This window comes from Apodemus sylvaticus, chromosome 3 (genome assembly GCF_947179515.1).
Source record: "Apodemus sylvaticus chromosome 3, mApoSyl1.1, whole genome shotgun sequence".
Classification (NCBI taxonomy): Eukaryota; Metazoa; Chordata; class Mammalia; order Rodentia; family Muridae; genus Apodemus; species Apodemus sylvaticus.
In genome coordinates this window covers 61,790,154-61,803,124 of record NC_067474.1, presented here as the reverse complement: position 1 = coordinate 61,803,124, position 12,971 = coordinate 61,790,154, and the positions used below count along the sequence as shown (strand labels likewise).

The 12,971-nt window shown below is 46.9% G+C and overlaps 2 protein-coding genes across 5 annotated transcripts in view; one reads left to right on the top strand and one right to left on the bottom strand.

Moving 5' to 3' along the window:
* Positions 1 to 3,353, top strand: part of Tex10 (testis expressed 10) — a 38,932-nt gene extending 35,579 nt beyond the window's left edge. The window contains exons 14-15 of the mRNA XM_052176477.1: positions 134 to 344; positions 3,128 to 3,353. Coding sequence (XP_052032437.1) covers positions 134 to 344; positions 3,128 to 3,241 — 325 coding nt within the window. The 3' untranslated portion in view covers positions 3,242 to 3,353. The remainder of the gene's footprint in view (positions 1 to 133; positions 345 to 3,127) is intronic.
* The window catches only part of Invs (inversin), a 155,395-nt gene that overhangs the window by 8,477 nt on the left and 133,947 nt on the right, over positions 1 to 12,971 (bottom strand). For 3 of the 4 annotated variants that reach the window (XM_052176475.1, XM_052176474.1, XM_052176473.1), the window contains exons 14-16: positions 11,938 to 12,631; positions 7,941 to 8,170; positions 7,057 to 7,131 (exon numbers count right to left, since the gene is read on the bottom strand). In XM_052176475.1, the coding sequence (XP_052032435.1) occupies positions 7,057 to 7,131; positions 7,941 to 8,170; positions 11,938 to 12,631 (999 nt within the window). Of the gene's footprint in view, positions 1 to 3,695; positions 4,608 to 7,056; positions 7,132 to 7,940; positions 8,171 to 11,937; positions 12,632 to 12,971 lie in introns of those variants that run through there. The other variant, XM_052176476.1, reaches the window with a different exon arrangement.

Below are 12,971 nucleotides of genomic sequence, written 5' to 3'. Positions count from 1 at the left end.
TAGAGGCATTGAGCTGTCACACCTGGCAAGAAACATTTGTATTTCTTGAAAGTCTATTTTAGTTTTGGGTAATATGGAAAGGGCATTTCTCGTGTTTTGGCTCACCAACTCATTTTTCTTTGTATTACTATAGGGACAAGCTGTGGGAGGCTTGTGTCTCCATCCTGGCTCTCCTGCCTAGAGTCCTCAGGTTGATGCTACAGAGTCTACGAGTGAACAGATCTTCTCCCGAGGAGCTGCCTGTTGTAGGCCAGCTGCTTCGCCTGCTGCTTCAGCACGTGCCTCTTCGGTCGCACATGCTGACCAATGCCATCATAGTGCAGCAGATTATGAAGAATATCATGGTAGGCATCATGGAACCCAGTGTTTTGTCCTCTTTGTTAGAGAGAGCCAAGGGCTACTTTTGAGAGAATGTGTACCAACTGACTGCAATTCACCAGCACCTTCTTTGTCTGTGATTCAGAACCAGTCTTTTAAGAATATGGTCTTAAAATATTCAAGAAGAAGGTGGCACCAGAAGTTCAGTTGAGTATAAATGCTGCAGCTCTGAGGGGAAACTTCTGGGTACCAAGGAATACCACAAAGTCACACTATATAATAAACCTCACCCAAGATTCATTGGGAAAGACATAAGAGTGACTGCCTCTGCTCTGGAGAGGAGCAGCAAAAACTAAGCAGGATGCAAGTTTTATGTAGGATTTCTCAGGGTGCGGAGGAGTTTGCCAGGGTGATCTGGGATTGGGAGAATTTTGTGGCTTGATCTTGGGCTCTCTCTTTAGGGAGGAGCCTGGCCACTCTCCTTCAGGGGTTGGAAGGCTGTTAGAGAAGTTGTGGGGAGGGGCAGTTGCTGCTTGCCCACCTCGAGGGTCTTGCTGTCGGAGATTTAGGCACTAGAGACAGACATTTTTTGAGTAACAGTGATGGCAGCTCTTTCTCACTTCAGTAGTTAAGTTTATTTTTCTGTTTGTAAAAATAGGTTTAATAAAGGATTTTGGTGACTCTTAAATGAGACTATTTAAGTAATCTGTTTAGTTTACCTGCCGTTTATTTGAGAGTTTGAGAGGAAAACAGGTGCAGCCAAGCTGTAAGTCTTGGTAATTCTGAAGGAAGGGATGAGAGAAAGTCATGCCTGGTTGGCTGGGTCAGAGAAGGAATGGGTGAAACAGCCAGTGTCAGGCGAGCATACCCAGGCTTTGGCCAGTATCCAAAAGAAAGGGACAGTGAGACAAGAGGGGAAAGGAAGGAGGAGAAGGTGTCACCTTCGCCTCTGTACCTGCCTGGTGGGAGGGCAGTAGTGTTCTGAAAGTCTCCCCCAGTGTTCTGGTTGGGGAGTAAGAGAGAGGTTGTGTATAGATGGCTTAGGGTTTGTTTATTCATTGAAGTGCAGCTGCCCTTCAGCACCATAGAGGGTTGTTTGTTTGTTTTTTTTAAAAAAGATTTATATTATTGTATGTTTCTGTCTTCAGACACATCAGAAGAGGGCATCAGATACCTTTATAGAAGGTTGTGAGCCACCATGTGGTTGCTGGGAATTGAACTCGGGACCTCTGGAAGAGCAGTCAGTGCTCTTAATCGCTGAGCCCTCTCTCCAGCCCCCATCATAGAGTTTTTATGAACATGTGACTGGGTGTTTGTCCTGACTCCTTTCCTTTCCCTTTTCCTTTCCTTTGGTGTTTGGAGACAGGGTTTCTCTGTGTAGCCCTGGCTGTCCTGGAACTCACGCTGTAAACCAGGCTGGCCTCAAACTTAGAAATCCACCTGCCTCTGCCTCCTAAGTGCTGGGATTAAAGGCATGTACCATTCACCCCCCCCCCCCCCCATCTATTTTTTGGTTGCTCTGACTTTTCTAAGTCTTTGTAGTGGCAGTGGATAATTCAGAACAGTTGAAGATCTCTACGAAAGAGAAAGAAGATTGCTAGCTGGCCTTATAGAAATAATCTATTGGCCTTTTTTTTGGATTTTTTGTTTGTTTGTTTGTTTGTTTGTTTTTTGGATTTTGGTTTTTTCGTTACAGGTTTCTCTATATAGCCCTGGCTGTCCTGGAATTCACTCTGTAGAGCAGGCTGGCCTCGAACTGAGAAATCTGCCTGTCTCTGCCTCCCAGAGTGCTGGGATTACAGGCTTGCGCCACCACTACCCAGCTCTATTGACATTAGTGTAAAGATCTTGAAAACTGATGCCAAATGGAAGGAATAAGGGACGGGTGGGTGGCTGTCCATAAATGTTTTTATTAGTCTCCAGCATGTCCAAGAGGGGGCAGATTCGAAAACATGTTACTCTTAAGGGTACATACAGCTTCTCTTGTCACATTAACCAAACAACAGATCCAACTTAGAAGAAAGGGCTTACTGTATTTGGCAGTTTGAGAGGGCACTCTGTTTTCATGGAGTAAGGACTGGCCGGGGTACCTCTGGGGCAGTGGGTGCCTGCTCGGTTGATTTCCATCTCAGTAGGTCAGGAAGCAGAGGGCCTGGGCCATTACACAGTAGGCTGTGTCCAAAGAGCCAAAACAGTAACACTAACTGGCAGACAATTGTTCAAATATCTAAGCCTTTAAGGGCCCATTTCATAATTTCAAAATTTTGTAAAGAGTAGGAATTTTCACTGGCTATAGTAACTCCCAGCAATTGTTTGTTTTGTCTTGTAAGATTTCTTCTAGTTTATAGAAGAGGATTTTTTTAAACAATTTTATTTATTCATTCATTCACTTTTTATTTTATTTATTTATTCATTCATTCACTTCCTGCTTGCTGCCCCCACCTTCCAGTCAACCCCTCTCACAGTTCCTCCCCTCCCTTCTCTGAGAGGGTGGGTGCCCTCTGGGTCTCCTCCCACCCTGGTTCTTAAAGCTTCTGCGTGGCTAGGCTCATCCACTCCCACTGAGGCCAGACAAGGCAGCCCAGGTAGAAGAGCGTATCTTATGAATAGGCAAGAGTTTCTGGGATAGCCCTGCTCTGTTCGTTCAGGACCCACAGGAAGAGGGAGCTTCACATCTGCATATGTTCAGGGAAGCCTTGGTCCAGCCATGCATGTCTCCAGCTGGTGGCTGTGGAAGATACTTTTATTTTATGGGGGCCATGAGAAATGTCAGGTTCTCAAACTAAAGTGCCTTTGTTTTTCTCTGCAGACTTTGAAGAGCGGCAGTGTTCAGGAGCAGTGGCTTACAGACTTACATTACTGCTTCAGCGTGTACATCAGTGGCCATCCCCAAGGGCCCAGTATATTGAATGCATTGTATTAAAGAAGCACCATGGTACCTCCTGCTTGAAATTGATTGTTCCTGCACATTTGTTTTATTTTGAAGAAAGACTGATGTAACAGATGTTTGCCATTAAACCTCAACTTTTAAAGAAGTTGTTCATGAGCTTCCTTCATACAGAAGTGGGAAGGTGAGATTTAAGCGTTCTTAGTGATCTCACACTGTTTGCCTGGACTAGCACATGGTACAAGGACATGATACAAGGATAGGCTATAGAACATGGTGAATTTTATTAGAGCTAATGTTTACAACAGTGTGCTATGGTGCCTTCATTCGCTTGCCAATGAATCTTTGTGATCCCATCTAGATAAATCTGTCTTCATAATTCTGAATATAATTTACTAAACCAAAAGTCTAGGTAATTAAATGAAGTAAACTCTTCTGTCCTGTGCTTTAGTGTTAGTACAGGAGTGACCTGATGTTGTCTTTGCCTCTATAAAAGCCCATAACCACTAGACTTTATTTAAGCCAGGTATTCTTAGCTAGAATGTGGGTTACTTTCACAAAAAATTGCATTTGGGGAATGCCACATATTTCTGCAAGTTGGTCAGAAGATGTAAAGGGAAGAGAAGCCTGAGTTGGTTGATAACCCTGTCCTGCTGACTTCCTGGTGCTGTGGTATCACTGGAGCCCTCAGCAGTGAAGCCCCAGTCAGAGTAGGCAGCTGCAGCTTGTAGTTTTTCTGGGCCATTTTGGAAAGTGGAAACTGTAAGGAAGCAACGGATGTGCTTCTCAGTTCCACTTTAGTACAATGGGCAGTTTGTAAATGCACACAGTGAGCCATGATTTTGATCTAAAATTTAAAATGTCTCCTGTGATGTTTGTCCCAGTATGTTCCAGGGAAGTAGAGTGGCTGCTGCCGCCCAGGTTTCCGGTCTCATTTAAGTAGGTTCTAGAGCGAAAACCTAGCCTGTGCCAGTTAGCTGCTAGAAATCCCAGCCCAGCAGCTCCTTCAGTGCAGCTGCTGTCAGCATGAGTGTGGGCGTTCTCACTGGCAGCCATGCTGGCTTGAGGGGAAGCACACAGCGCGCAGTCCATCCGAGCCCGCTCTGCTCTGGTCCTTTCAGTGCGTGCCGAGAGGAGTGGAAACGTGATGCTGAGTAGGTGTGCCCAGGAGAAAACATTTGAACCTTGTCTTTGACTACATGTGCTGGGTAATAAGGCTTTAGGTGCATAGTAAATCTTTCTCATGAGTCAGAGTTAACAGAGTAGAGTTCCACACTGGTTCTGATCTTCCTCCAGGGTCAAAGCTTTGGCTTGCTTTTTGACTGACTGGCTGGTTGCAGGTTGTAAGAAAACTTATTTGATCTTCCACTGTTGTCAAGATGTATAGACTGCAAACTGTTCACTGTTAAAAGCAAATGGATAGTTATATTATTGATCTTTATGGAAGAGAGGGGAATTTTTTGTGGTAAGATAAAAGGATTTGAGGTGGGGCTTCCCCTGGTGCCAAGGGAGGAAGTGATGAGGTAACTTGTTCTTCCTCACCTCACTGATAGGGCATCTCGTAAGTAGGAACTGGACTGGGAGGGGTTGTAAGTGGACACTAGATCTTGAGTGGGTGGGAATAGTAATACCACACCCTCCTCCACATGCTTTTTACATGGCAAACGAGATTGATACACATCACAGGTCAACAACAAAGGTTTTAAGGATGACATAGAGATAGGAATCTCTAGTGGTGGGTTGTTTATTTCTTTTGGTTTTGGTTTTGGTTTTTTTTGGAGGGGTCTGGTTTTTTAATTTTTTGAGGCTCTGTGTTTGTAGCCTAGGCTGGCTTTGAACTCGCAACACTTCTGCCTCAGTCTCCTGATAGTTGGTATTACCAGCACTGTGCCTGAATGTCAAAATAGATTTCTTGAGGGCTGTGACCTTCGAATAACACTTTTAGGATGCAACAGAAATCATTAGTTTTATACACAATAACAAATCACAGGCTACAAAACTCGTGGGGAAACCTTCTGAAGACACATTGCTGTATTTTACGACTGACAGATGGTAATGTGGAAGATTGAGTATGTGATGTGATAGTTTGGGCAAAGGAACATACCTTCATTTTCCCTGATTTCAAATTACTGCTTTTAGACCTTGGGCACTCCAACTGTATGTTGAAGTAAGCTGTCTTCTGCGTCCCCTCTGTAGGTGGAGCAGAGGTGCCATTACCAGTAGCCACACAGCCGTGGCCCCTGCTCCTGCTAGTGGGGAGCCCATCGTTTTAAAGAGATGGGCACAGGTGGCTACTGTCAGTCAAGAGCTAGGTGGAAATCCTGTGCATGACGGTGTGGGTGCAGCAGATTACAGAGGTTGCTTATTTGGGTCTCATGCATGTAAAGCAGTAGTTCAGGGAGGCTGCATCTTGGAATTTCCATCATTTTCTGCCTTTCTATTTGCAAAGCTGTAGGAAGGCACTTCCTCAAATTGGAACAGCAACATGTACACTGTGCAAAGCAATTTTTAAAGATTTGAGAAGCCTGCTGAGCAAAATCAGAAAACCCTTAGCTCTTCTGAATTCCTAAATAAAAAAGCAAACTAATAATTCAGCCAAGTTAATGCTTTCCTTTGTGGCTCGATCGTCTGATTCCATGTTTTTGCATCTGTGTGTGTTCAGTTCACTGAAATGATTTACAGCCCAGTTAAACTTTAGCACCTATCCAAACTGCTTTATTAAATGCTTTGTGCTTACTTTGGGTGTGGTTGGATCTAACCTGTATTCCCTCAAATTTGGGGCTGGACAAAGATTCCATTTTATTTGATTTCAAATAGGTCAGAAATATATAGGACAAGTTGCTTGTTTTATGAAGTTTTTAAAAAGTATTGTATGTACTTTCATTAAGTTTAATATTGAATGTGTTTACTCAGTCTTTTTCTAAAAACCTCTATGCTGCTAAACATCTTCATTTTTAAGGACTGCTGGTAAACCTAAATTTGAGAGAATGATTTGATTACCTACTTAGTATTTAATTAAATCTAAATGCCATATATCTCATAATTTGTGACAGTTCTGCTTTTGACGTATTTCTCCAGTCCAGTATAAGGACAGTCTTACCACATCTGTGGCCCTTGATTCCTTTGAAAGTTTCTGACCACCCCACCTGCTATTTCGTGATCAGTCTGCCTTGTGGTACATGAATTAGCCAACTCTTATTAAAGATTTTGCAGTAATTACTCTGCTTTTCCCCACCAAAACCTAAATGAATGCTAAAGTTCATGCTGACAGTCATTGTTCACCGTCCAGCTGCTCTCTCTTTCTGCAGGATGGCCTGGAGGGTGGGCAGGGGGAGGGTGTTGCCATAGCCACCTGTGCAGATAGGCCAGACCTGGCAGTGCTGCTGACAGCCCTGAACTTATCACCCGCTCTTATTTAATGCTGGTGCGAAGGAAGAGGTCCTGAGTAAAACTCACACATGTCGTGAGGGAAAAGAAACTCCCTGTGCTGCTCCTGTGGGTGCGATTGTGCTACAGAGTCTGAGCAAACTGTGCTTTAATGTTTGTGGTGGTCTTTCATCTGTGTAAGAGGAGGTTATTAAATGTGACAAAGATTCCAACATATTCCTTTGAAGAAAGAGATTTATGTGAAGAATATAAATGGGATCAATAATAAATGGCTGTCATTTATTGATTCTGCTGGAAGTAATATTAATCAATTTTTAGTTGTGAGAAGCATTTGCGTCTTAAAGATGTTGGTGGCAGTAACCCATGAAAAGGGAGTAAGAAGACATGACCTGAAGCCAAAGATCACGGGAAATTCATCCCATGTGGCCTCCCCATCTGCTCTCCCACTGTAGTGGCTTCCTTACCTGAATTGAGGTGAAGGACAGGAGGGACTTTGGCCGATTTGATGGGATGATGTACTTTCCCTTCTTGAGAACAACCTGCAACCAACCAATAGACAGTCACCTATCTGATTAATGGCCGCCAAGACCGACCCGGTTCTGAGTTCTTGTTGAGGGTGAGGGCTTGCAGGTGTCTGCCAAGATACATTAGGCATGGCATGGAAATACTGGTTGATTTTTTTTTTCCCCTGTTATCTGAAAAGTTTGGGACCAGAAATGCTTCAAATTTTGGAGGGGTTTTGTTATTAGTTATGTGGTTGGTTTATTTGGTTTGGGTTTATTTGCAGGGACCTTTCTGGCTGAGCATCCCTAATCGTAAAGTTCAAAAGCTGCAGTTATTCAGAAGAGTGGTAGGTTGAAATGCTGTCAGACTTCTGGGGATGTTCCTAAAGGGCCCTGGGCTCTGTGTATTGAGTTAGCCAGAGTGCAAGGATATCTGAACTGCTGATTTATCTTGGCTTTTTGCAGAGCTAGAAATACTTTAGTTTACCACAGCTCATCTGTTAAACAGTGATTTGAGTTGTGGACATTTGCATAGGTGAACAACACCGTGCGACCTCAGAACCTGAATGGCCAAAGTGACAGAGGTTCTGAGACACTGGAAGTGGGTAGTGTGGGGGAGGCCCAGGCGGAAGTCTGAGAGGTGTAAATGGTGGGGCTTTTAGTCTTGGGACCTAGACAAGGGGCTTGTAGCATTAAAGACTAGTAAAAAAATCTGCTGATGCTTGCAAGTAAAATATCTTCCAGAATCTGGAGGGAGGGCTGTCCAATTAAGTCTTATTGCAGATTGTGGCATGACACTCAGGATCCCGAGGTGTTTGCTACAAAGTGCCCAGAAGAGTACTTACCGTAGATCTGCCTGAGCACCGAGTGCCTGGCAGACTTGGTGGCCGACAAGCCTTTGGATGGACTCTTCGATATTCTGCTTACTGAGATGGGCTTTGGGAATTTGAGTTCCAGTTCTTTCCTCCAAACCTGGAGGAGCAGGGCTGTGCACACTTGGGTACATCTGAGCACATCTCTGGCTCCCAGCTGCTTCAAATGCAGAAGCCGAGACAGGTGCTTCCTGAGCTGGTAGCTGGTGGGGGTCATAGAGGACAGGCTTTAAGATGCTGCAGTGCCCACAGTACAGGAATGGGACTTGCTAACTCAACAGGAGCCTCAGGCAAGCTCCCATCCCAGTTTCAGCATTTGTGTTGAATACTGGGAGACTTGAACTGGGTAAGTCCTGAGCCTCCAGCAGCCACAGGCGGGTGAGACAGGCTGGGGTGGAAACTTGCACTGTGTGAGGTGAGGGGCTGTATGTTTGGGAGGATTTCCATGGCTGCTTGGTACTCCACTGGGTTGAGGGGGAGTAGCCCTGCAGAGAGAGGCACTCTAGTCAGCAGTGATGGGGCATTTGTGCCTGAAAGATGTGGTCAGAGCAGCATGAGTTTGGTTAGGGAAAGGAGGTGAGGCTGCACTCCACTGTAAGGAGCCAACATTATTAATCATGCTACATTCCAGGCAGCCTCCTAAGGCTTGAGTCCTGGGGAGGCAATCTTAGGACGTTCATAAAGACTGAGCTTCTTAAGGTGATAGCAAACCCTGGGGTTCTGCCTTAGCACTGCTGACAGGTCTGCTCTGCCCACGTGGGGTGGGTGTGGATGGAGGGTTTTAGGAGAGTGGCAAAGTTTACTGTGATGGCCCTGTGAAGCCTGTGTCATGAATGGTGGTAGTGTTTACATTTAGTGTGTGGTGGGTTCTAGACCATAGGTGCTTGCAAATGTAATGAACAGGGATGTCTTGAAGCATTTAATGGTGTCATTAGTGTTCACCTGTATTTGTATTGCTATGACTTACAGGAGAGCAACCAGCCCCTTGCCTGTGTGACAATGCACCAAAGACAGGGTAACCTTCCTAAGTCTTCCAAAAACAAACAAAACCAAAATACCTCTCTACTTGGTGTAGGCCCGTCCTGCTTCCTCAGAGGCCAACTTCCTGATTCTTCCCATTGAGTAATTAACTATAGTGTCTCTTGACTGGGTGGTGCCACCTGACAGCTCAGTTTCTTTTGGTTGGAATGCCAAGTATCTTCCCTATTCTCTGCTTCAACTCACCAGGAAGCCCCGGCAGTGGCTGGTGCTGTGGGAGCTTCAACTTTGAGTGTGCATTTGAGACCCTGGGCACATGGATGGGAAGGTGCGAGTATAGTCTCCAGGCAGAGGAGCAGTCCCCATCTCCCATTTTCAAGAACATACCCCTGCTTGGGGTTGACTCTGTTCCCATAACCACAAAATATAGCTTAACCACAAAAAATAGACCCTTTTAACCACAGTCTGTAGGTTCTTCCTACTGTCTAGCCTGTTGCTAATTTATATCAATAAATGCCAGAGTAATGCTGGTAGAGTTGGCTCTATATGCCGTTAAAAATCAAGTATTTTTACACAGCTGTTTTCTAATGTAGCCTGTGCACCATGCAGTTTTATGTTTAAGATAGTCAGGTTTAAAATAGGGCTGGGGAGCTGGCTCAGCAGGTAAAGGACTCGCCACACAAGCACAAGGACAGCAGTCTGGCAGCCCCCACACACTCCAGTGGCAGGCATGGCATCCCTGAAGCAAGCTGGCTAGCTCTGACTTCAGTTTCCAGTCCCTGCTCAAGGAGCAAAGTGGAGTGTGATGGAGGAGGGCCGTATGCATAACACACCCTAAAACATAGTCAGGTACATTAAAATCTCCACCCTAAGACTCATTTTTTTCTGGGCCTAAGGCGCCATCATGCGTTCCGTCTTCTAGCTGGACATGTTCTCTACAAAGATGGCCTACATTTCATGAGTACACGAGTGCCAAGTCCTGTCCCTTAGCCCTTCACTGTCCCCTACGCTTGGTGCACGACACTGCTCAACTATCTGTTTCACTGATAGTTGAAACAGAATCCTTGGGTGAGACTTCCCAGGGGCTCTTTGAGAGTTACGTCCCACCCCAGATCTGCACAACAGTGCAGCCCAAGAGGCCCTGCATAATCACCTGCACAGGTGGGTGGGCACTGGGAGCCACTGCTCTCCTTTACTCTGGACACTTAGCGACAGGACCTGTCAACCTCCGACTCTTCAAAGGAGTCTGAGAATAGGCGGTCTGAGAAGAGACCTTTGGGCTGCAGAGCAGCTGTGGGGCCTCGTGGGGTAAGCCCTGCTGTTTTCAGCCAAGATGCTTAAAGCAAGGCTTACCTGGCTGCTGGCCGGCATGTGCTGGCATGGCTTCCCAAGCAGAGGGACAGTGGCCACGCCCACCTGTGGCCTGGCAGGGGGTCACCACCTTAAAGTCAGTACTGGCACCTTCTGCCCTGGAATACTGATGAGCTGACGGAGCGCCTTGTGCTGTGGTTTCCTCCTTTGTGGAGCCGGGTGAGGACAGACCTCCCTCATGGTATTATGAGGACTTGTCCTGATAAATGCAGACTGCTCTTGCTAATGGCGGCCGCTGTACCTGAGCTTCCTGGTGTGTGAGCACCACCCAGGCTTCCCTTCTCCAAAGTCATACAGGCATGTTCATCTACTGCCATTATCATGACCACAGCAAACACACTAGCAATGCAAGGAGGCCCTCGGATGTTGGGCCAGTCAAAGGGTCAAGTGCTACTCCCACAGGTACAAGCCACTTTGCGGACTGCTAACAACACCAGACTCTTGACTCTTACACTGACAGCCTCCTTGGGGTGGCTGGAACCACGTGAGCAGACAAGGGAACAGACACAAGGGCATGTTATTCAAAGGCTGGATGAGCACAAACCAGAAGGCGTGGCTCTGGCTTCCATAGTCTTTGGGTGTTCCCAGAAGCCTCTGTCCAGCTTGGTGCTCTGCTCCCTGCTTCCACTGTTTCTTTCTGGCCCCTTCTTTTTTTACCCCTGAGGCTGTGTTACACACAGCACAGAGTTCCCAGTGACCTGTTGTTTTGATACCATAAGACCCCAGCATAAGAGGCCACGGAACCCCAAGGAGCACAGGGGGCTCCTTCCTTGTGCCGTCACTAAGGAGAGGCTTCATTTGAATAGAGTGGACACTACGGTGAGGGAGACTGAGAAACAGGAAAACTTGTTCCTAATCTAAAGGGGTCAGGCTGCACACGCCGTCTCAGTCCTGTCGCATGGGCTCCACCCAGTCTGGGTGGTGTTTCTAGGTTGCAGTTCAGTCTGAGTGTGGCGGTGGCTCCAGTAGGTTTATGTAGCTCAGGCACAATGACGGTGGGTATCCAGGCACTGGTTTAGATATTTGAGAATGACTGAAGTCTTGTATGGAACCAGTGCAATGACTGGGCGGGTAAAGGCACTGCCACCAAGCCTGGGGACCTGTTCAATTCCTAAGACCCACATGATAGAACCAGCAAGTTTTCCTTACACACGCATGCATACACTCACACACACACACACACAGACACACAAAGTGTTAAAATACATTTTTCAAAGAGATCTTGTCTATGGTCACCAGAGTTAACAAAGCATACATTATCTCGTCACAGCAGCCTACCATAAAAATTAGGTGCAAGGGTTGACAAATCCCACCTCCAAAATCGGAAAACTGAGGGTCAGGGGAGGTGCAGAGATTTGTCTAAATCAGGTAATTGTCAGCTGCAGTGGAAAACGGTGTGATTGCAAACCAGGGCTTTCCTGCCCTGTCCTGGGCACTTCCCTGTACAGAACACGCTTCCGTTTTAGTTACACCACGTAAAGCACTGGGAGGGCGAACTACACATGCACAGAAAGACTCCATCCAACTGAAAATTCTCTGTCCTGAGCTCACTGGGACACGAGCTAGCACAGGGTGTCACAACAGCAAAAATGCGGCAGACTGCAGCCCCCTGCCCTCCTACCTTCGCCAAGCTCTCTGGATGACCGCGGCTGCCTTGTTTTTTCGCCGAAACAGCTCTTTCCTGCTCCGTTCCCTCTGGATTATTAGCAGGCGATGCTCTACAGGAAGAAGGTGAGTATTCACACCGTGTCCGGGTGGGGTGCCCTGAACCACGTGGTTCTCTGGAGATGCACAAACGGCCTCGTAAAGCTTCTTGCAGCCTGACCTTGACTCTTGTGTGCTGAGCGGCAAACCTGAGGAGACCCCTCCTATAAGCTTGTCCTGGGTGCCCTTGTTTCTTGGTGTGTGACGGTGGAGAGAACTCTGATCAGCACACGCAACTTCCCTGCTGGCACTGCCAGGCCTACTGGAGCCAGCTGGGGAGCACCTGTCTCTGAGCTGATGGGTGCGTCTTCTCTGGGAAGCACCTCTGGGCCTGGGTGCCCTGTCCTGTCTCTTGCTGGGCTTCCTGGGGTGGTCCTGCTGGGAAGCTGCGGGGCTGGAGTCCTCTCCTTTCTCAGCAGGGTGGGCTGACCCAGTAGACAAGGGCTGCCTGGCTCTGCGTGGCCCCTCTTCACACCTCGGGTGTTTGCCGTTGGTCTCTCCTCTGCGCTTCTCCACAGAGGATGCTCCCTGGTGCCTGTAGTTGTCACCACCTTCGCAGGATCTGGGGTGCACACAGGTGGAGGGACCTCTGCAGTGCTCCCTGGGTGTTTCTTGGGTAGACAAAGAAAAAGTAACAGTCAGTATATGAAACTCCCAGTTGAGGGCAGTTCTATTCATTTATTCACTCAAGAGATGCAGACATACCCATTAGCATCACAGTGACCATGGCAACGTGATCAGAACAAAACTCATCTCTTCTAACAATCTGATAGGTTAGGCAGCCTGAAAGCATTCTGTCACTCCCTAGAATAGCAGGAACATCCTTTTAGAGGAACCCACTTGCCTTCCAGGAAATAAAAAATGAAAGGCAGAAGGACAGGGTGTGAACTGAATCTACTACAGCCCCACAGTGGAGCAGGTACAGGGTGGTATTATTGTATACTTGGCTGT